This window comes from Hemitrygon akajei, chromosome 9, assembly GCF_048418815.1.
Source record: "Hemitrygon akajei chromosome 9, sHemAka1.3, whole genome shotgun sequence".
Classification (NCBI taxonomy): Eukaryota; Metazoa; Chordata; class Chondrichthyes; order Myliobatiformes; family Dasyatidae; genus Hemitrygon; species Hemitrygon akajei.
Window position 1 is genome coordinate 136,518,670 of NC_133132.1, and position 24,818 is coordinate 136,543,487.

General features: G+C 38.7%; 1 protein-coding gene across 3 annotated transcripts in view; it reads right to left on the bottom strand.

Moving 5' to 3' along the window:
- cimip2c (ciliary microtubule inner protein 2C) overlaps positions 1 to 24,818 on the bottom strand; it is a 148,247-nt gene that overhangs the window by 117,685 nt on the left and 5,744 nt on the right. The window contains exons 2-4 of one of the 3 annotated variants that reach the window (XM_073055454.1): positions 23,881 to 24,154; positions 21,833 to 21,945; positions 3,659 to 3,814 (exon numbers count right to left, since the gene is read on the bottom strand). In XM_073055454.1, the coding sequence (XP_072911555.1) occupies positions 3,673 to 3,814; positions 21,833 to 21,945; positions 23,881 to 24,154 (529 nt within the window). In that variant the 3' untranslated portion in view covers positions 3,659 to 3,672. Of the gene's footprint in view, positions 1 to 3,658; positions 3,815 to 9,929; positions 10,496 to 21,832; positions 21,946 to 23,880; positions 24,155 to 24,818 lie in introns of those variants that run through there. The other 2 variants (XM_073055456.1, XM_073055455.1) reach the window with 2 other exon arrangements.

A 24,818-nucleotide genomic window follows, 5' to 3' on the forward strand; every position in this document is an offset into this window, starting at 1 on the left:
TAATTTAAACCAATTGCTAATTAGGTGCACATCTACAGAATAGGGGTGTGCATACTTAAAGGAACTTGACATAGGAGTAAACTTTTTTTGTTGCTGGAGCTGTCAGCCTGCAATTTCCCTGTTTTCTGACTTTATGCGTGATCAGATGCTTGTCATTGTTATAGTCGTGAGGAGTGAAGTGTTAAACCTGGGAGAGTGAATAATTGTCAGTAGCAATTTATCTTTTGCTTTTTCTGTGGAAAAATGCTGTGTTTTTATTTTGTTGCAACGTGGTTTTTCCCTACTAACTGTTCCATAAAGCCTAAGTTTGTAAATATGTTTTCCTAATAATTTTATGCAGTGTACAATCTGTTATTCCGTGCCGACCGACAATTGTGTATGGGTAGTGTTACACAGCATCAGCTCAAATCAAGGTATCTTTAATCAGAACATCACAACATTTCTATTTGGCTGAATCCCAAATCATATTGACCCTAGATGCATATTGTTTATGAAAGGTGACCCTTTCATCACTGAGTCCCATGGCTGTTAGTAAAGTTGGCAAACAAGTCAAGTTTGCATACGAGACTTGTGAGAGGGTTGCACTATTGACACCAAAAAGAGAAGTGTGTGGTCAGCAACTTAGTGAGGAAAAGGATTGAGGAAGCAGGTCTCTAATGGACAAATTGAGTTTAGCAAAGGTCTCTTGTCCAAAGCTAGTCATTTAAAGATATAAAGATTAGCTTCATTTGTCACACATCCATTGAAACATACGGTGAAATGAGTTGCTTCTGTCAATGACTAATGCAGCCTGAGGATATGCTGAAGGCAGCCCAAAAGAGTTGCTATGCTTCCAGAGTCAACATAGCGTGAACAACTTACTGATCGTAACTTTGCAACGTGGATAGAATCTGGAACACCCAGAGGAAACCCATATGTGCGTGCAGAGAACATACCAACTCCTTACAGACATTGGTGGGAAATGAACCACACTCTTCCAATTGCAGACGCTGTGAAGTGCTATGCTAACTACTGCACTATTGTGTCAACCTCTTTCTTGTGGAGGCCACCAAGTACAGATTAATCCTAAACTGGAAACTAATATCATTAGTTGGGGCTATGGCACAAATGATTTTCTTTTCATTTTGTCCTTTGTTGTGCTGAAGCACACTTCTCTTGAAGGTGGAGATAGTAAATGTTCAATTCTCCAGTCCTTTTGGTATTAGGTCCTTTCGCAGTTGATTCAAAAACTATACAAGGGTTAACAGTGATCTAAAAGGCATTACTTCTCCTTCTCATTCTAACAGTATAGATACAGCAGTCTGCTTAGATGCACCTATAATGGCTACTTCTATAACAGTTCTCCAAAATTATTATTTTGTGGCCTGGCTACAGCTTTGCATCAGTTAGATCACTGGTTGATATTAATGTGGTGTCATTCACAATTGCACCCATTGAAAGCTCTAATGAATTGATGCCTCATTTCCAAAGTGAATGTAACAGTGATTTTCTGCCTTGCGATTATGAAGCCTCACATTCATTTAATACAATCACGGACTGATGTTTTAAATGTGCCTCTGAAACCACTGAGTGTGGCAGTAGTATCACAACTTCATATTGTGGTAACATTCACTTCTATTTGCAGGTGGAGAGACACTCCCCAGTCAACCTCTGCTTGATGATTGCAGCATTGATCCAGCTAGTCACCCATCTATTATCTTCTGTAAACCAAAGTTGTTTAAAACTCTGAATCCTGTCCTTCATCAAAAACATCTTGTTCAAGGCCAGAAGTAATTCACTACTTTCAGATTTTAAGATCTGTAAACTAGGATCTTCTTTGTGTTTAAATGTCTTCATAACGCTGTCCTTCCTAGTCTCTGAAGCTTTCATTTCTGACTCCAGTATTACTGTATTCTCTACTCCTTTGTCCTACTACTGAAGCTCCTGTATTCAGCATTCTGTGCCTAACCTGTTGGAAGTCTCTATTGATTACACCATCTTTGACACTTGACATTTAACCATGAAAAATATTCTGCTGCAAAACTCATCTATTCGTCCTTTTTCTTTGTTTGGCTCTATACTCTACTTTGTGCTTCTATAATATCTTTCGCTCTAATCACTTCTGTCTTTAAGAAAATGCATGTACAACACAAAACACATCTGAACAGATGTTTGGTAGGTAAGGTGTAAAAGGGTATTTCCTAATGCAGGAAGTTGAAATTCACATAAAAAATCATCATGTCAGCATGGACAAGATGGGCCAAATGGGACATTTTTGTGCTGTATGATTCTATGATCCTTTCTTTATGTTAGACCAAGCTATTCTATTGTTATCAGGACATCAAATTCAACACTTTCATACCTTACTACAACCACCGTTTCACACAAATGTTGGAAATGATTCTGCTGTTTATATATCTTATTGCCTTCCATAATATTTTTGTCATTTTTTTTCTTGCTTCCCTTCTCTACCTGTTTCTACAGAATGTCATTTACTGAAAGCTGATTAATCTGAAATGTTTCTTTTCTCCATTACTGCTACATGGCCAGTTTCCAAAGTTTTGAACAACTGAGTGTATTGTCGTCCAACTCTACATTTTCTTCTAATTTGTCCGCAGAAGTCTTACATCTATATGCTTTCTGCTGGCCAAAAGAAATGCAAAAACTGACAATTTTGATTTCAATGTAGAACTTCCACCTTCCTCATTGCTCTGTTGTTACATTGTCATCTTTCATACAAACATCAGAATGTTGTGCTATTTTATCCCCGTTGAATATTTTCCAACTGGAACATTTACCACCAATCACGCACAAATCCAAGGTACATCGTAATTGTACTATTGTGTTGTATCCCAAAAGTAACTAGTATCTCAAGCATTCACTGTGCATTCACGTCATTTGAATCTCTCTCGGTTCTTTTAATTCATATCATTCTGATTTAATCCTAATTTGGATTAATGTGGATTGTGCTCATGTGGCAACAGGGAGCCACTGACAAAACCTAGATTAACAGACATGAAATATAGCAATGATGACGCCCAAGTTTTGGGAGCTTGTGTTATAGTGTACACCTATTGTTGTAATAGAAAACTAGATTTCCTTGTAAAATGTGGAAATATTTTGTTCTGCACTCAGTGCCTACTCTGTTACTTAAATATTTTTAGAGCCACCTTTCTGTTATCAAAGTGTAGTTTTACTGGTAATCCTGTCAACTGAGAATGTACGGGAAAAGCTGCACCAAATTCATGTTCAGGCAGATCAGCTTTGACTGCTCTCCTGCTGCACACCAGTTTTTAATAAATTGTCCGTTATTTTCAACACCAACTCCATGCACCCTTTCAGTTTGTTCCTACAGTGCTGATATGGGTTATCTTGACCTGGGTAGTTGAGCTGATATGAGGACAAAATGCTATTAGGATAGAAACGGAAAAATACTTGATCTGATAAATACGATAAAATTGCTCTGATATCACTTTCTCCATTTTCTCCCATCTCGCTTGATTTATTGACTTGGTTTGTAAATGGGCAATTATCAGGGCAAGAAGAAGCAGTATAAAATGATTGCTACCACATTCTGAACCGTTCATTCCCTAAGGCTCAGAGGAGAAAAAGACAAAAGTAAGGAATATGTGCACCTTTTTATTACAATTCAAGCTCTAAATTAGTTAAAACGGTAATTTTTATTTCTTGCAGTTATTTGTCTTCACAAAAATATGTTGTTTGATCGTATCCTGCTTGGTAGTCAGTAACTTTCTGGGGACTACATCGTAGTGGGGATGTTGGGCCATTGCCACCAAAGAGCATCCCCTTATCCAGTTCTGGGCAGTGCAGGTATCTGCAAGAAATGAATGAGTGAAGCAAACAGTGTTTCAAGTCAAAGCATTTTCTCTAATGTTGCTGGAAGTTGAATAGAGCTTGCTTATCTGGTGTTTCTTGTTTAATAAGTGTTCTGCTTTCCTTTGAGCATTTTTAAACATTAACCTGCACAGTTGTTTTTCTGAAAATACACCGGGTAGCAAAGCTCATCATACAGTGCCACAACTAATATCCGGCCTAACCTGGACCATGCTTGTCTTTCAGGATTTCAGGTGGAGCAGGCAGATGATGCCAGGTAAGGGAGGACAGCAAGCGTGGAGTTAGAAGACTCTGGCTGGGGAATGATAGATTAAGGCAGAGGATTAAGATTAACAGATGGAACAGAAGGTGGGAGGAGTGAAGTATGAAGATGGGGACACTGCTGGAGGGAGATAAGCAAGAACACAAAGAGCTATTAATGTCAGATTCAGATAAGGAGATGTGAATGGGAGGCATTGGAGAAGAAGGGAGAGGTGAATGATAGTTGGAACCAATATAGGGTGGGGGCAGAGAACCTGTGTGTAAAATGGCTGGATGGAGCCATAAGGGGGAAAGGGATAAAAATGGAGGGGAGACTGGAACTGGAAGAGAGATAAAAATGGGATCACCAGAAGATCAGAAGGAAGCCGGAATGGGGGGGGGGGGGGGGGGGGAAAGAAAGAAGTGAGGTAGGTGGGAGTTGACCTAAAGCTCAATAATCATGGCACTGCAGATGCTGGAATTAGTAGCAACAAGATGAACTCAGCAGGTCAGGAAGGGTACATGGAGGGAAATGGACAGTCAATGACTCGGGTCATGACTTATCTGCACCAAAGGGGGAAAGGGGTCAATGAATGGAGCAGGAGCTCAGAGGCAAAAGGTGGACATAAGTAAGGAGTGGTGAGAGGCAGCTGGAGGAGAATGGAAAGGTGACAATGATGGACAGCCCTTGCTCTCTATCACCCCAAGTCACTGTTATTGCTGAAAGGAACCATTCACAGCTTCAAACATAGCATGGCTAATAAACTCCTCTTGGATATTAGCATGGCTGTTATTAACTTCTGCAGTAAATTTGCAATATTCATTGAAAGGTTCGAAACTGTGTTCTGCCAACTAGTCAAGTAGTCTCCTACACTAATTATTATCATCTAAGTGAGTTAGATGGGCGTTTTCCCTCATCGAACTGAATTTTGACATGTTTATTCACCTCTTCTGGGAGATAACATGGTTTTCAGGTGCACTGAGACAGTTTTGGGTGGGATATGCTGAGATCGTTAAAATGATTGTAATTATCTGAGGTGTTCTTGCTGAAACAATCACTGTCCACTGTCACCTGGATGTTGTGCATCCTTAGCCTGGGGATATGGTGATTGTATCAGATACTTAAACAACTATCGTTCTCGAAAATAAGTTAGTCCATCTCATTTCTATGTTAAGTGTACCTGCTGGATATTAAAATGAAGCTTATTACTCCTTGGCATTGCACATTTAGATTGAGACATAACAAAGATTTTTACTCCTCATGTGTATGACGGATGTAAGTAATAAAGTCAATTCAATACTAGCAATGCTACTCACGGGGGTTTGTTCACGGCAACATGTGTATCTCCTCTAGGAGAGATGCAGAGAGCAGCTTCCAAATTATCTTTGCAGAGACTATCTAAGCACTCGCGTGGCCACGAAATGTAGTTAGGAGAAGGGCAATCATCTTTGTCTCGTTGGCTGTTTGAAGATTGTTCACGACAAGAGTTAGTTCTTTTTTCCAACGCCTGTTTATTATTTTCACTTTTCTCTTGATATCACAATGGACATAACTTTATTTCCATAAATCAGTTTCATTTGGTTCATTGGGTCATTATTGTACAGCTCAACATCTTAGCCTTATTGTGTGTATAAAATAAATTATTTTTACTGGAACAAAATAGCTAAATTAACATCCTTTGAACCTATAAGAGATACGCTTATTGGGGAAAGATATTGGATGGCTTTTTGTCCACTTAATTCTATTCCACTAGCCAATACTTCAGTTGCAACACTCTTTGATAAATTATCTGAAATATTAACTCTGTATTTCTTTCCAAAGTTGCAACCTGACATGCTGACTTCAAGCATTTGCAAATCCTTGAGTAATTTCAACTCTATTCCACTAGATGGCATTGTTTCTTTTGTAACAAAAATCTGCCAAGTTTACCAAACAGATTTTAACATATTGCATAATGTAAATGTTTTAAATCTGCAAACCAGATTAGTAAACTCTAAATCTGTGCTCATGCACATCTCTAATCTTCTTCGCTTGATGCTAGACTGAATCTCAGGAAACACAGAGCATTTCAACCTATGGAATGTAATTCCCTTAAATCCAGCTTTTGGACAGATTCTGTGTTTTCTATGTGGTTTCACACATAGCTGAATTGAAGCTAGAGGATAGCATCTTGAAGTGTTAATTTTGGGAGATGAATACAAATTTTATTGACAAAAATTAAGTATAATTTGAGTTCACCTGCTATTTCATGTAATTGATACAAGTCAACAGTGTGATGTCAAATTGATTAAGACAATGATGCTTTGCTTTTAACTTGTGGTGGCCAGTGCTATCATGTTTGCTGTTGTGTGCTGGGGCAGCAGGCTGAGGGTAGCAGACACCAACAGAATCAACAAACTCATTCGTAAGGCCAGTGATGTTGTGGGGGTAGAACTGGACTCTCTGACGGTGGTGTCTGAAAAGAGGATGCTGTCCTAGTGCTTATAAAGTTTGCTTTGAAACATCATTTTACAGCAAATCTATACAGGCATTCATCTTCAAGTCAAGTTTGTTGTCATTTAACTATATACGTGTATATAATGTATATAACCAAATAATGTATGTGGAAATAAGGCAGCATTTCACCGAACCAGAGTGTAGAGTATGAGGGGTGATTGATAAGTTTATGGCCTAAGGTAGAAGGAGTCAATTTTAGAAAACCTAGCACATTTATTTTTCAGCACCCCTACTGTGGACACTTTCTGGAGGTCCAAGATCCGTATGCTCCACGACTGCTGGACTAAGTGTGTAAATGTAGGAGGGGACTATGTTGAAAAATAAATGTACTAAGTTTTCTAAAATTGACTCCTTCTACCTTAGGCCACGAACTTATCAATCACCCCTCATAGTATACATAACACACACTACACATGATAATTTATGGATAAAATCTATAGATGAATCACACAAAAATAACAAACTAAAGTGCATTAATATTAAATATTAATACAAAACAAATTAACCAGTGACACTTCACAAACGGTGCGGCAAGGAGATCAGAAGCCTAATGGCCTGGGGAAGAAACTTAGCAAACAGCTTATCAAATATATAAACTATTTTCTCAAGCATTAATAAAAGCACTTGGAAAACAAACTGGATTTTCCACAGATCATCTAAAAATCAAAGCAGAGTATAATGTAAAAGTAAGTGTTTCACCTTCCCTTCTATCCACTTCTACAGGTGGAATTTCCTCTGTAATGAGACATGCATATAAAAAAACAATCTAAAATAATATTTATAGAAGCACATACACACCAGTTTCTAACTTTTTTGATCCAGTTCCAGTATACATTTCATTCCATTAAAAAAGGCTCCACTCTCAGGGTAAAAAGAAGCATTGGGGTTTTATTGTAATCTGTGTGTGTTTATTATTCGTATCTGGCTATTTCATTGAATGTTAAATGGCATCTGTAAAAGTTGCCCAGCAAATCTGGGAAAAGCCTCCAGACTTGCATGTTGCTATTGACTAATGTAAATAAATGATGTTTAATTTGGAACTGCACTGTACGCAGGGACCATCTTTGAACCTTATAACTTCAACGATCATTTTTAAAGAACAACACTATATTCACACTTCCATTAAGCCTTGAATATTTCCATTTATAAATTAATGAGGTGTTAAAGAAACTTGAGTGAAAATATAACCACAAAATGATATTTTGAGTGTAACCTTCAATTAGTCTCCCTGGAAATTTCACCCATACACAGGAAGGAACAATTATAGAAACAGCACGTAGAAAGTTCTGCTTTAATAACTGAGAATGGTCATACAATTCATTCCCTTGCCCATCCTGCTTAATTGTTGCTTTGCATTTTAAGCTAAATCCCAGAAATGCTTGTAGCTGTCACTTTGCTTGCAACCACTAAACTCAACTCATTGCATGTCACAAGCTATAATTTAAACTGGTTTTTGAGATTACCCTCAGCCATAGAAAATTCTTTGGGCTGCAAAATATAGAACAGTTGGCCTGTAAGTGATGAGTCACCAAGCAATGGAGGAAATAATAATAAAAGGATAAAATTAACTAAGCCTGAGAATCAACCAGGCTTGGCGCTCTCACTGTTTCTAATTCACGTCCGTTTTTCGCTGTCTCCATGATTTTGAGCGAACCCTCACCACGCAAGGTGGACTTTTCATTAACTATCCTGGGATAGGGCAGAGGTTCTGTGTTCATTAACCTAGCAATATTCTTTAGGGCAACACCAATGTTCCTGAAGCTTCCAGTTGGACTGTACATCACATCAGCACTGCCTCATAATGTTTAAAGTACATAATGCACATTCTGGACAGGTTTGCCCTAAGTCACAGGCCCAAATTCCATTTCACAATTGTGTTAATAGTAAATGCAACTATAAACTGTTTCTAATTTTTAAAAGAGAATATCTTATTTGCCAATGCTCCTTCATCTAGCTTGTGTATGAATAGGACCACAAAGTATTAGATTTTCTCTGCATCCCTCTTTGGCAGTTTATGGAGGTCCATCTTTCTGCAATGTTTCTGCTCAGGCAAGGGAGAGTCTCCACAATCCTACCACAGAAATGTAACTTTGTTCCTAAAGTTTTCCAGCTTTAGTATTCTACTGGTCTCTCTTGTTGCTTTCCCCTCTCAAGCTCTGCCTTAAGGCTTTGTTGTCTGTCATTTTACTCCCTATCGCAACATCATCCATACAAATAAATACCGCAGAATTTAAAGCTCACTTTCAAATGCATCTGGTGTGATATTACATATTGTGTACTTGTCATTATAATTGCTTAGTGTATGCAGTGCTCAGCCGGTGGATAGTTGACCTCTTGAACTTACTACTGTGGTTGGCCTTCCAGTTGAAAACTAAGAAAACAACTGGAATTATTTGGGGATATATGCTCCCAGTGCATCTGGACTGAGCCGCGGCATTTTGAAGCATTTTTTGTGTGTGATTTTTGTCAGAGCCCACTGACAACCTATTTGTTTACGTTCAATAATATTGTGATTCTTCTCAACCAGCAGCAGTTCAAATGAGTTTGGCAAACTGTGGGAGCAATTGTAGACATGGTTGCTCATCCAGTCCTCACTGTAAGTGTTTTTAAATATGTTTATATTAAGGATCGAACGTTCAAGTGATAGGTATTGCACATGTTGCTGAAGGATCCTCACCACTACAGTTTACATGTCTTGCTTAAAGGGGATAAGGTTAAGTATGGAGAACACATTTTTAGGGGTTGCCAGGGTCTCGGCTCAGTATCCTTAAGGTGCATGATGTTGGTAACGATTTTGACTTGGATTCATTTTGTACTCATTAAAAGATGTATGAAGTCTAATTTCCAGCTAATTCTATTAGACATCAGCATTTACCTTCCATTTACTGTTTTAAAAAAAAATATTATTTAACTGATGTTATGACGCACCCCAAGCTTGGCTCCTCTGCGCTGTTAACAAGTGAAGTTGACAGCCTTGGCTGGATTTATACAAAGACTCCAACTCTTACAGCATTTTCCCAACCATCCATTCTCATAACAGCTGGAAAGATGACCATACTCTTCAATACTCCAGGAGATATTCCCATCGCCAGCAATTTTTTTGTAATTCATAATTTCCTTTCAATGCACTTTTTTTTTTAATCTGGGGTACTCCCTGCAGAATCCTCAGATTAATCTACAAATATTAGAGATGCCATAACAATCCAGGAGGATTGGCAACCTTTGAGACTTTGGTCATCAATAGGAAGCTAGAAACTTTCCAGATTGAAGACAAATGTTCGAATAACATGCAACTCCATGGAACTGAACATCCTCATAAACATAAGCTAATAATAAGAGGCATGTTTTAAATCACAGTGTATTTTACTTGGCAATAAACATAAAGTAACAATTAAATTATTGTCTCAGCTGCTTTGGCATACTTCCAGAGAAGTGACACATATTGATAGTAAGAGAAAAATGCATCTGGTAAAACATCACTTTCCATTAAACATAAATGTTAATTGACCATTAAAGAACTCAAGCTTTCGAATAAAATTAACTCTTTTTTTCTTACTAATGAGAAGATAAATGGTTACAACTTTCAATCGTATTGGATGCCAAAGCAGCAGTTGAAGATTTATCTTCAGTTCAGTGATTTGGCAGGTATTAAATAAAGCACAGAGCAACTTAAGTACAGTCATTTACAAAATTACTTAACAATCATGTAGTCACTTAAAATTAGACCTCTTTAAAATGAAATTAGGACTTGGATAAAAATTAAAACCATATAGATTAAAAACTAGAAAAAATAAATTGAATTTCAAAAGTCAATCATTCCTCAGATCTGTAAATATTATTTGCCCTGAAAGTCCTCCTTTTCTCCCAGATCTATGAAGCTTGGTTTTATTGCAGATTTCTGGTGTGTTGTGTGGAGTAAGCTACCTGCAGAAATGTATAAAAATAAAGGCAAGTTATGCATAGTAAAGCACTTCATTAAATAAAATATAATAAAAAAAAATTGCAGATCCTGAAAACCTGAAATAAAAATGAAATACTAGAACTGCTCAGGAGACGCAAATGGAGAAAGAAGCAGGATTAGGTCAGTAATTTCTCAGTACCAGAGTGGAAAATAAGCATGATTTAAGTTAAAAGGGGGTGCAAGGAGAAGCGAACCAAGGTATTGGTACTGGTTTGTAATTCTCACATGTGCTAAGATGTAGTGAAAAGCTTGTCATTCATATCGTTCGTACAGATCAAATCATTACACAGTACATTGAGGCAGAACAAAGGAAAACAATAACAATTACAATAACGATAACAGAATAACAGAATAAAATAACAAAAACAATAACAGAATAAAGTGTAAAAACCACAGAGTGCAGTGTAGCTAAACAATAAAGTACAAGGTCATAACAAGGTAGATTGTCAAGAAGGTTAAAGTGATCTAAGAAACGTTTCTGGTGCTTTCCAAAGAAGGTAGTGAAAGCTTGTAAGTCCTAGCTGCTCTGTCTGGAGGAGTGTATGTACAAGGTGAAGAATGATGATAAGAGAGAAGAGAAACCAACGCTGAAAATGAAATATAAGCCCTTATTTTATTTCTTCATGGGATTTGGGTATTGCTGGTGTTCATTGGAAAATCCTTTGAAAACTAGTGATGAGCCATTACTTTAGGAGATTGCAGTCTTTTTGATGAAAATGCTGACAGTGAAAACCTTTGGCAAACTCCTTATAAAGCATACACACAGCTGTTGTGTTGTGCAGTGGTGAGAGAGAGTATTCAAGATATTTGATTGCCAAGCAAGCAGACTACTATACACAGAGTGGTACTGAATTCATACACAGTGGATTCTGGTTAATTGGTTCATCAGTTAACCAGGGCAGATGCTTATTTGGGACAATGCTTAAAGAACAAAAACTAATTGAGAAAAAAAGCAAGTATTCCCTTCATTTATTTGGAGCACCATGCCACTTAATTCAGACAGGCTGCTGCTGAACAGTTCCTAACTAGCATCAGGTGCATGAAGTTGTGTGGCCATTACATGCTACATAGTGTTTAGAGCAAACAGTTTGTAAGTAGTATCAGTTATGTGTGCTTGTGTTCAAAACCATTGAATTTTGTCACTGACAGTTGTTGAGAAATAAGCAGCAAGACAATTTAGAATTATTTTGCTCACTGCAGTTTCAAGCATTCAGGCTTGGAAATGCCAGAGACAGCCAGAAGTGAAAATGAAACAATTTTACTACTTCAAGTTAGGAACTGCAAAGAATTTGAAGACATCACCAATCATCTTGAATGTTACAATGAAAATGAAGTTATAGAGGACGTAATCATTGAAAGCACTGAATGAAGGCAGTCGTTTAAATGCACTAATTATGTTCATTGACAGTCAATCAAAAGAACACAGCAGCATGTTGGTTGTCCGTCACATCCAATTATGACAGCGAAACCTGTGCCGGAGAGATTTTGAAGTAGAAAAGTCATTGCACTGGGACTGTTCCATGCTCTCGACCTCGGAAGTCCAGGTCCAGTGGTATGAATGCTCATCACAAACTGGAGTCTTCCTTGGGTGCAGTGGGTAACTTCTATGCCTTGTCATGCCCTTTGCTCTCCATGGAGCACTGCAGAACCACCTTTTTGCCCAATGGATCTCACGGATGATCTAATCCGCCCAGTCCGCTGGAGCTGACTTCACATGCTAGGACAGGTATGTCCTTAGTTTACTCGGGTATGAGGCCCGCCAGCTACCCTCCTCTGGTTTAGACTGCCTGTCAAAGCAGCAAGCAGGGGTAGAGATTCTATCACATGCAGACAGCTTCTTGGAGCCACAGGTGAGAACTGAGTGTCAGGTGGGGACCAAAGGTGAGTGAGTTGCTCCAGAATAAACACAAGCCCCTTCACCAGAGGTGCAACCCCTCCCTGGACACCCCATACACGAGAGCATACATCCATCAATAATTAGCAACTGCAGAGTTTTTATAGTACCGTAGTAGCATTGACAATGTTCTCACTTGTTCTGTACTTCATTTAAATACATAATTTGTTGCTCAGTTAAATGGTATTTTGACTTTTTTTTTTATACCTTTAACTATTTCCATAAAACCAGCTAATTGAAGCAGCCACGTAATTGGGCCAAAATGTACTGCTAGATTTGTCCCAATTAACGAAAATCCAGTGTTTTATGGAACTGCACTCATCTTGGGCAAATGCAGAATATTAAATCCTGATGTAGTACAAATGATGTAAAGCTTTGGGGGCAACAGAGTAACTCAGGTTGCTAACTACCTAATTTTCCTTGCAAACATTGTACTTATGTGGCCGGTACAATGGGTTAATCCAAGATACTGATGCGACTTCAGCAATGTTGAATAGCCATTGAATAGCCAAGGAAAACTGACCAAACTGGAGATAGTCATTCTCTCTCAATTGTACAGCACAAATGTTACTTGAGACTACTAGCTCAAGCATGAATTGTAACTAGATCTTGCACTACCATAAGACATAGGAATAGAATTAGTCTATTCAGCGCATCGAATCTGTCTGTCATTCCTTCATAGCTGATTTATTATCCCTCTCAACCCCATTCTCCTGCCCTATTCCCGTAACCTTTGACACCTTTAATAATTAAGAACCTATCAACTTCTGCTTTATGTATAGCCAATGACTTGGCCTCCAAAGCTGTCTGTGGCAAAGAATTCCACAGATTTACTGCGCTCGAGCTAAAACTTCCTCTTCATCCCTGTTCTAAAGTGACATCCTTCTGTTCTGAGGTTTTGCCCTTTGGTCTTAGACACCCCCAGAAAGGAAACATTTTCTCCACCTCCACTCTATCTAGACCTTCCAATATATGATAGGTTTCAATGAGATCCCTCCACATTTTTCTAAACACCAATGAGTATAGGCCCAGAGCCATCAAATACTCCTGATACATTAAACCTTTCATTTCCAGGATCATTCTTGTGAACTGCTTCTGGACACTCTCCAATGCCAGCACGTTTTCCTAGATATGGTGCCCAAAACCGTTCACAATACTCCAAGAAGAGCCTGAAAAATGCCTCATAAACCTTCAGCATAACATCCTCTTCCCACCATCGCCTGTAAAATTGCCATTCCCTTGTCTCAGTGCCTTCATTTCTGCTGCATCTGTTGCTCAGATGAGGCTTTCTTATCCAGCACTGGAGGTTTCCTCCTCCTATGAATGTGGTTTCACTTCCTCCGCCATTGAAGCTGCTCTCACCCACATCTCCTCCATTTCCTGGACTTCCACGCTCACCCCATCTTCCCACTGCCTTAACAGGGATAGAGTTCCATTTGTCCTCACATACCACCCCATGAACTTCCACATCAAACACATCATTCTCCCCAACTTCCACCATCTTCAACAGGACCCTACCACAAACACATATTAACCCCCCCCCCCCCCACCATTCTCCACTTTCCACAGAGATCAATCCCTCTGATTCCCTTTTCCATTTGTCTCTCCCCCTGTATCCTGGCACTTATCCCTGCAAGCAGAAGAAGTGCTACAACTGCCCATTCATCTCCTAAAACAGTTGAATTTCCCCATGGGTCGGTCGGTCTGTCTGTCTGTCTGTCTGTCTGTCTGTCTGTCTGTCTGTCTGTCTGTCTGTCTGTCTGTCTGTCTGTCTGTCTGTCTGTCTGTCTGTCTGTCTGTCTGTCTGTCTATCTATCTATCTATCTATCCTTCCCGAAAGGTCCTTCCAGCTGAGGTAACACTTCACCTATGAATCTGTTGGGATTGTCCACCGTATCCAATACACCTGATACGGACTCCTCCTCCACATTGGTGAGATCTGACGCAGAATGGGGAACTGCTTTGTTGAGTCTCCCATTCTTCCATCTGCAAAAAGCCGGATCTCCCAATGGCCAGCCATTTTAATTCAAACCTTTGTTCCCATTCCAACATGTCAGAACATTCTCTCCTCTTCTGTTATGATGAGGCCACTCTCAGGTTGTAGAAACAACATCTCATATTCAATCTAGGTAGCATCTGCAGAATCTTTTGTGTTTTGAACTACATCCTTGCTTCTATATTCTAGTCCTCTTGAAATGAATGCTAACATTGCACTTGCCTTCCTTACTACAAATTCAACCTGCAAGTTGACATTTAGCAAATCCTGCAGGAGCACTTTCAAGTCATTTCGCACCTGATTTATGAATTTACTCCCCAGTTAGAAAGTACGCTATTCCTTCTACCAAAGTGCATGACTATCTATTTCCCTACACCATATTCCATCTGCCACTTCTTTGCCCATTCTCCTAATCTGTCTAAATCCTTCTGCAGCCTTCCATCCTCCTCAACACAACTTGCCCCTCAAAATATTGTCCACACGCTTGGCCAAAAAAAAAATCAATTCTACATCAACCAAATCATTGTCATATTATGTGAAAAGGAGCAGCCCCAACACTGATCCCTGCAGAACACCATTAGTCACGAGCCAATCAAAAAAGGACCTCTTTATTCCCACTCTTTGCTTCCTGCCAAGTCAACAAGATGAGTTGTTTTATTTTCTGAGGAGTTGAAATTATACTGAATTTCAACACTGCCAGTTAGATGATTTCTATATTATGTGTTGTGTAGGAAATATATGGGCATATTTTTCTAGTTTTTAAAACAATTCAAGCACTTGCATATTTTTTAAAAATCAATGTAATAACCGTTTTTAGAATGCATTTGATCAAGTACAGTTTGCCTATTTTAACATTATTTAATGGCAAAAATTCTGGCATATAGATGAAAATGATGTGTTTTAAAAATAGCATGGAAGTTACAAACTGCTTTAGCTCAATCAATAGCACTTGCGTAAGTTCAGTAATCTATTTCAATCTCGGTCTTTATAGTGTATGAAAGAAAATTGCTGCTTGTCATGTAAAGTCAGCTGATAATGCAATGTAGTTTAACAAGCAAGAGAATGAATGTTAGAACCAAGAGGAATGAATGGAGGTGGGAGAATGTTGATCATTTGGTAAAAGGTGCCAGCCATTATAATGGCTATTAACAAAATGCCAATTTGCCAAAACTGTTTACTATCCAAATACTGATGTGTACACCAGGTCTACAGAATTAAGACACATCATCCAATCTCACATGTTCTCACATGCGTCAACTCATGCCAAGCCAACCTGAAATGTTCCCTATGGAAGCATCTCACTGTTCTCAGCTCTATTTGGCAGTAAAGTAAAATTATTATTTACTTTTTTTTATTATGGCTGGGGTTAAAAGAATCAAGGGGCAGCTCTGCAAACCATTTTTTGTTTGCGTGCCATAGGTTTGCCATTCCTGAACTATGCACTGATGCTCCTAGGCCTGTGGTATCATTACCCTGCCCAGTGCTCATAGTACATGTTCTATGTTGGTTTGACTTTGCAAACACATTGAAACAATCATGAAAATAGTACACCAGTGATTCTACTTTATTCACCAAAGACTTGCAAATTTCCACAGATGCATGTTGATGAGCATTTGAAAGCATCATAGCCTGATATGGTGGCTCCAATGCTAGGGGTTGTAGACTCAGCCAGTTCAATCATGGGCACAACCCTCCTTATAATCAAGGGTTAATGCCTCAAGAAGATGGCATGCATCATTAAGCATACTCGCACACTTGTAACCCCCATCAGCAAGGAGATATGGGAGCCTGAACATGAAAACTCAATGAATCAGGAACAGCTTCTTCCCATTTGCCATCAGATTTCTGAACTGTCCATGAACATTTCATTGTTCCATTTTTATTGCACTTTATTTTGCAATTTATATTAATTTTCATGTCTTTGCACTGTACTATTACAAGACAAATTTCATTTCATAGACAACCATGATAGAAAATCTGATTCTGATCAGTCTCCTCACACTTATTTGTAAGATTTCTAAAAGGATGCAGGGATACAAGGGCACAATTTGTTTTAAGTGACAGGCTGGGCTGGGATTTATCCAGAGAGGCACAGAATACAAAACCAAAATGAATTGAACCTTTCTACAATACTGCTGGTGATTATTAACTCATTATAGAGAGATGTGGAAACATTCAGGAAAGAACAGAAAATATTTACAGGAATCAATGAATGATTCCTGGGTCGGATTACAATTACTGTACATGGACAGAATGGAGATGCTGGGACTGTTTCCGAAGAGAAGACTAGGGTGAGATCTAATGGAAAATGGTTAAGACAGCATGGAAATGGGAGGGATTGGTGATGGGATAGAGGATTAGAAGTTGCAGGTACAAATTAAAGTGGAAGAGTTTTTTTTTACATAGCACTTAGTTGGAATCTAGAAAGTGGAAGCAAGTTTCATTGTGGCCTTCAATAAGGAATTGGGTATGGCAAAAATAAACTTGCAGGGCTATAGAGAAGAGCCTAAGAAGGTGGAATTAGTGGGTGGCTTTAGTGGAGAGCTGTACATGATGGGCCAGATGGCTGCCTCCTGTTCTGTATCGATTCTGTCTTCATGTGTATTGTGCTTTAGCAAAGAAACCAATGTTATAATGAAGTATTACTTCACTGTAATACAGTGAACTGTATTACTGTAAGTAATACACTGTGAGTGGATACACATTCATCTGTCAAAGCACCAGCTCTGGTCTCACAGCAAATTTAGATGTTGTCCTGTCCTTCTTTCAGCAAAAGATAGAGCAGCTGTGCACTGCATTTTACTCTACATTAAATGACTGCACATCCATCAAATGCACAGACTGATACAAAGCACTAACATAGCTGTATTTTGTCCTTAAAGGAGCTACTCTAATCAGGAAATACTACTAGTAATCTTGTGATTCTTTTTTCAAATACATGAAGTCTTATTGGCCAACAGGAATGGGAATAGTTTTCAGATTCCATACTAAATGTAGTACTGTTTTGTGAAGCTAAATCAATGTGAAGAGGTTTATAATAAAGATATCAAAATTTAACTGGACAGGGATCTAACAATTAAATTTTTCTTGTTTCAAATTGAACTAGCAGCTTCCAATACTGATTACTGTAATGTGCATTTCTGTTAAAGTCTAGTACAGTATTATGATTCAAATAGCTCTAGTTAAATAGTGAATATATTGATTTAATGTCTTAGCATTGAAGTTTGCTACATTGATCGATTTCTCAATTGAAGTAATGTTGATCAACGTCCAATATTGCTGTTTGTCACTTTTTGGGTCAAACTCTACACACGATGTCAAATTAAATCTGTACACTCAAGCTATTACAAAACAAACTACAAATGTACTTTTGTGATGCATCTGCAAATCTACAAAAGTAATAGAAGATGAGTGGCTATTCCAAAATGCCCATTCTTTGGATAGTGATTCCATCATAAAATGATGTAAACTGTTTCAATATTTGAATGATACTTAGCTTGAATAATCTTGGATTGATATCTTTCTAAATCAAAAATGTAATCATCTATCCATCTGTATTTGTGTAAGTGTACTAGTTTACAGCAGTAATGGACCTTGCTAAGCACTATGAAGAATTACCAATACTAACTGATGCTTCAGTAAGGATGGAGCTAAAGTACAAATGGCCCTATAACACATAGGCTTGATCAAATGCAATACCATAAGAGCTGATTTAAATTCCTAGAGAAAAAAAATCAATTTCTCAGCAACACATTTTGGGAAAAAATAAAACAACAGACACTGGAAATGTGAAATGGATAAAAATGCTAGAAATATATGATGCCTATGCAAACAGAATGGAGTCAACATTTCAGGTGAAAAACCCTCCATCAAAACTGGAAAGGAGAGAAACGCTATTATCAGCTTGCAGGGATGTGGATACCATATCATGAATACTCTCAGTATTCTGAATACTCCGCTCTCAGGATGAGGCTTTTCATTCCAGGATGAGGGAGATGTCTTCCTTTTTTAACCAAAGGGGCTTCCCTTCTTCCACCATCAACTCTGCTCTCAAACGCATCTCTCCCATTTCCCGCACATCTAGCCTCACCCCATCCGCCCACCACCCCACTCGGGATAGGGTCCCCCTTGTCCTCACCTACCATCCCACCAGCCTCCGGATCCAACGTATAATTCTCCGTAACTTCCGCCACCTCCAACGGGATCACACTACCAAGCATATCTTTCCCTCCCCCCACCCCCCCTGCTTTCCACAGTGATCACTCCCTACGCGACTCCCTTGTCCATTCATCTACTCCCCCCATCCCTTCCCACCGATCTCCCTCCTGGCACTTATCCTTGTAAGCGGAACAAGTGCTTCATCTGCCCTTACACTTCCTCCCTCACCACCATTCAGGGCCCCAGACAGTCCTTCCAGGTGAGGCGACACTTCACCTGTGAGTCAGCTGGTGTGGTATACTGCGTCCGGTGCTCCTGGTGTGGTCTTTTATATATTGGTGAGACCCGACGCAGACTGGGAGACCGTTTTGCTGAACACCTATGCTCAGTCCGCCAGAGAAAGCAGGATCTCCCAGTGGCCACACATTTTATTTCCACGTCCCACTCCCATTCTGATATGTCTATCCATCGCCTCCTCTACGGTCTAGATGAAGCCACACTCAGGTTGGAGGAACAACACCTTATATACCGGCTGGGTAGCCTCCAACCTGATGGCATGAACATTGACTTCTCTAACTTCCATTAATGCCCCTCCTCCCCTTCTTACCCCATCCCTGATAATATTTAGTTTTTTTCCCCCCTCCTTTATTTTTTCTTTCTCTCTCTGCCCATCACTCTGCCTGTTCTCCATCTCCCTCTGGTGCTCCCCTCCCCCTTTCTTTCTCCCTAGGCCTCCTGTCCCATGATCCTTTCCCTTCTCTAGCTCTGTATCCCTTTTGTCAATCACCTTTCTGGCTCTCAGCTTCACCCCGCCCTCTCCGGTCTTCTCTTATCATTTTGCATTTTCCCCTCCCCCTCCTACTTTCAAATCTCTTACTATCTTTCCTTTCAGTTAGTCCTGATGTAGGGTCTCGGCCCGAAACGTCGACAGCGCTTCTCCCTGTAGATGCTGCCTGGCCTGTTGTGTTCCACCAGCATTTTAACCATATAACCATATAACAATTACAGCACGGAAACAGGCCATCTCGGCCCTTCTAGTCCGTGCTGACGCTTACACTCACCTAGTCCCGCTGGCCTGCACCCAGCCCATAACCCTCCATTCCTTTCCTATCCATATACCTATCCAATTTTACAATTTTACTTTAAATGACAATTTGTGCTTCATGAATACTCTGCTTTTTCTAAATAATCTTCCTCCAATTTTATGCAACATAAAAATGGTTTGCTTGTTTCCAATATTACCCAATCTGCTACGTGTTTTCAAATTTCTATTTTGGAGGAATCTTTGTAGTTGGTTTGAAGATCTTATCCATATTTTTTTCCATTTTGCCATCATAAATATAAAAATGTTTGGATCATAAACTTTGGATGAGATATTAAATAGTTTGAAATTAGCCCAACTTGTTTATCTGTGCAGAAGGAGCTCTCAAAGTTGTAAGAACAATAAATGCAGATTTCATTTGGTTGAAGTATCTCAAAACACAAATGTAGTTGAGACTCTCATTTTGATTTAACCAGAGGAACCATGTTGGATGATTACCAAGTTTCAATCTAAATTTGCTCAAGGGTTTATATATGTTGTACTTTCATTCACTAATATCATTTTAAGAAATGGTAACAATGAAAGTTGTATGGGAATCTGTTAGATTTTATTAACAGTCAATACTCTAAAAATCAGTATTTTTTAAACTAATGGAACCTGCATTTAGTAACATTGTATAAGACTTTCCTTTCATTATTTGCAGCATTGTTCCTGATTTCTAATTTTGCTGCAATTCAAATGCACATTTTTGTGAGCAAGAAAATTTAATATTTCATAACATGGAGATATAAATTCTGTTTTCATTTGGATTAGATGTTGATATTAACTTAAAGGCAGGGGTACATCATAGTTTAGATAAAGGAAAATTAATGCATCTGGGATAATGAACATTTGGAATTCACTGAACTGCAAGGAAGATACTTGCAGGGATAACAACTGTAATTTTTGGCAAGGAGCTATTGAAAGATCCAAGGGGAAAGTAAGCTTTAAAGTCCATGCCTTTTGAGTAGGTTAATGTTTGGAAATAATTCTTGGACCTTCAGTGGAATTTTATTTTGGCCTCCTTAGTTGTACTCAAGTGTTTAGAGTCACACCTCATGCATTAACCACACTAGTCACTAGTGGACAAAACTCAAGTAACGATTATGTATAAAATGAATTCTTTGGACGTTTCTCATCCTTCAATGCATTCTTAAAATTCCTCAGGATTGAAATTGATAGTAAAAGTCTTCTTTTCAGTGACAATTGCACTAAAACAAAAATCACATTAATGCTATTCGATCTGATTTACAAATAGTTTTTGCACTTATGCACTCTATCAGGAAGTTGGAATATTTCCACTGCTCTCTAATGCATGACACAATGCCAGAAATTCAACTACATGACTAGCAATCTGTAGACTAAGCTCTAATACCACAATAACAAGTTTAAAAACATAATTAAATGAAATCTTTGATTAAATTTAATTAGGTTACTAAGATCCTTATCAAAAGATTGCCAACATTCCTAGTTTAACCCAATCTTATGGGGTTCTTCACTCTATCAATGGGGCCAGCAAGCCAGTTTAACTATGACTAATTACTAAGTGTTATGGAGAATACGAACAAAATTATACAGAGTTATCATGATGACACATCCCATGATATTACCACTGTCACACAAGAAACAGCAGATCTTCGAATCTGGAGTGAAAAATAAGCTGCTGGAGGAACTTAGCAGGTCAAGCAACATCTGGGAATGCCAAAGAATAGACAACATTTGGGCAAAATCTGAAATCGAATCTCATCTTTCCCTCTGCCTGCACGGATGTTGTTTTATCTGCTGAGTTCCTCCATCAGTTTGTTACATTATACTATAGTTACATTACATGACAGAGCCCATGATAATACAGCTTTGCCAACCAACACCACTTGCATCCACACTGGCCACGTCCCACTTGAAAGTGAAGATTTGAAATAAATAATAACCGAGAATTTCCTATTGCAGTCTATTCATTTCTGCATTCAGGAGGCCTCTATCTTGGAAAATATATATGATCAGTGACACAGGGTAAGTATATTTTGAATATCTTATTACAAATTTACTGTAAACGATAGCATAAGCAACCAACTTAATGAAGTTAAATTAATGCATTAAATTCATTTTCAAATGATCTATAAAACACTATTGTTTTAAATTGGTGAAATGATCTTGCATCATGTTATACTCACATTTTAGGTAAAGAAGGGAATGTGTCTTCCTCTCTTCCGGGCAGCACAAAATGATCTACTCTGGGTATTATGCCTGTCTTGTCTTTGTAGTTCTCCCGGTGTTGCTGAGATAACTAGTGAAAGTACATTTCATTAACAGTTCAATAAAGATGGAGCTGTAAGCTATCTAATGTTATTTCCTTCCTCATTGTTTTCCTATGAGCCAGTAATATGCCCTAGGTTGTCCTAAGTAATTTGTTTTTCTGTAATATTGCTTGGCAACACAGTTGTACCCAACTTCTTTATTCCACCATTTCAGTTTTGCAATATAATCAATTGTTTTCTCACATGTTTTATAACTACATTGATCACTGCTTGAACTGTGGTGTCACTGGTTCCTGTTTGACATTGTAAAATAATTCTTAGATTCTTGAATAATTTTCTAACAATACTGTGTGGTGTCACGTAGAACAAATGATATTAATCCTTCTTGGCACAGAAACTGTGGCTGACACAATAGCACAACTAGTAGAGCTGCTGGCTCACAGCACTGCTGACTTGGGTTCAATCCTGACCTTGGCTGCTATCTATGTTCATTTACTTGTTCTCTCATGTAACCACATGGATTTCTTTCCCACATCCCAAAAATGTACAAGTTGTTTGGTTAATGCTTAACAGACAGGGCGGGACTTGAGGCTCTGCTGTATAACTCTAATTTCTTCATTCCCAATTGGTAGAATTTTAAACAAATTTTGACTTAATAATGAGTCCTCATTGAGGAGGTGATGTACCAAATAATCTGTAAATTCCAAATCAATGGGAATGTTCAGTAAGATGAATCATGCATCTCAAACTAAAATGTCTGAGGTTATTATAAGCCATTTAACTTCCCAGTAGTTCCTGAAAGTGTGACTTAAGCACAGCCAGCTACTTTTTCAGCGACCATTCCTCTATCACAAGCTGAAAATTAGTGGCATTGCTAATTGCAGTATTTATTCCTACTTCAGCTCTAATAATTCATTGCTAAGTGCCTACAGGCAACAAGACCTTGATAACATTCAGGCAGGTCCTGCCAAGTAGCTAGTAACATTTACACCACACAATTTCTGATCAATAATCATTTCCAGCAAGAGCAACTCTAACCACCATCACTTGATAGTCATTAACAATGACTTTGCCAAAACCCACACAATCGACATCCACAGTTATCATCGACTGATAGAATAAATGGCTGGGTATTCTGTGGTAAATAATTCTCCCCTGACTCCCATTACCCTCCCACCATCTATGTGTGGCATGACAGTTAGATACAAAACTCTTCATTTGATTTTTTTTTTAAATAGTTGAGTTCTCAGTCTGGTCTCCCCAGGCATTTCTTCTGGTTAAAATTATTAGAAATTATTTTCACCTGTTGATTAAGCCGAAATTAAGCTTTTCCTTTAATTTAAGAAAGTGCTCTTCGAAGATATGCAGCGTGTTTAACAGTTTTTGTTGATCTAAGCAGAAAATTGCTGTCAATTCACCAACAGCTTGATTTGTACTTCTGGACCTCATTTTGGCATGTACTGCAGGATTACCCATGAATCTTTGCAGCCCATTTACTTTGCATTTTGTGGCATTACAAAGTGGTTTTAGCTCTTCTGATAAATGGGTAACGAAATCAGCTAGCTTGACTCTTGGCCAAGAATGTGAGAACACCAAGGAGGTGGCCCCATAACACTATCAGCGCCGACATAACAGCAAACTTCACCAAACAATGTGCCGTCAGCAAGAAAACTTAAATTTTAAATCTTTCATTTTAAAAAAAAAATCTTGGCAAAGGACTGTGTTGTCCAAACCTTTTAATAAGCATAATATTTCAGTTGGTTCTGAGCACAGGGGAGTCATCCGGAATGATGCATATTTATAAAAGACACCAGCAATGTCTGAGGAAAATCAGGCAAGGGTCTGCACAGGATAGGCAGTAGATAATGCACATCCACGCAGACTGTCTACTCCAATCTAACTAAGTAGACACTTCTGGTGCAAAAGGTATAATTGTTCCATTAGTTTCTCAGATATTTTGTTACCTTATTGAACACTTTCATTTCTTCCTCTCTGTCGAAATCCACATCATAGCGAGACCATTGTGGTGCATATAGCCATCTATTCCTGTTGCGCATCCTATTTTCTATCACAAGAGATGGGTTGTTGGAATAAATGGTTGGAAATTGCCCTCCTTTGCTGTAAGGACTCTGACTTGTATTCAGAGCTGACATACGGAAATCTTCAAAGTATTTCCTGGTGGTGTTCCCATAAGTATCGCCATGTGTAAAGTTTATTGTTGGAACAAAGCCACGGTATCTGGAATCAAGAACATAATGTCAATAGTGTAAAATGGATGGATTATTACAGTACAGGAAGGGGCCTTTCAACCTATTGTGTCTGGCTAAGTAGTTCCATTGCTCCTGCTTCCCACTTTTTTTCCCCTTAAACCCTGCAAATTGCTCTCTCTCAAATGCCCATCCAATTTCCTAGTGGAGACAATAATTGATTCCTTATCCACCAGCCATACAAATAATTCCAGATCTTAAATAGTTTGGTTCAGTACATAAAAAAACTCAAGGATGAAAGGACACTGTCCCAATTATTTGTCATTATACATCAATGAATGAGTGAAACATGGTGATCCAATCACAGGCACACCGTCAGGCTGAGATCTGAGAATTCTGGAACGGAGAGTAATTCACCCCAGAATGGAACTGGAAAGATTTAGCCACAAAGTCAGAACAGAGGCAGCATCTTGTGGAATTTGGGTGGGAAATAAATGAGTTATGAATTTCTTTATACCATGCATGATTTTATTTCTGGTGTCTGTATTGCTAGAGCTAGCAGGAAACTCTGATGCTGAAAAACCCGGCAGGGAGGGAATTAAGAGTTTTGGTTGGGTTGTGCTCATCTCCATGCTGCCAGCACAAAGGCAGTCATGTCAATCTCAGCCCAGAATTCAGACAGCACTGCCACATTA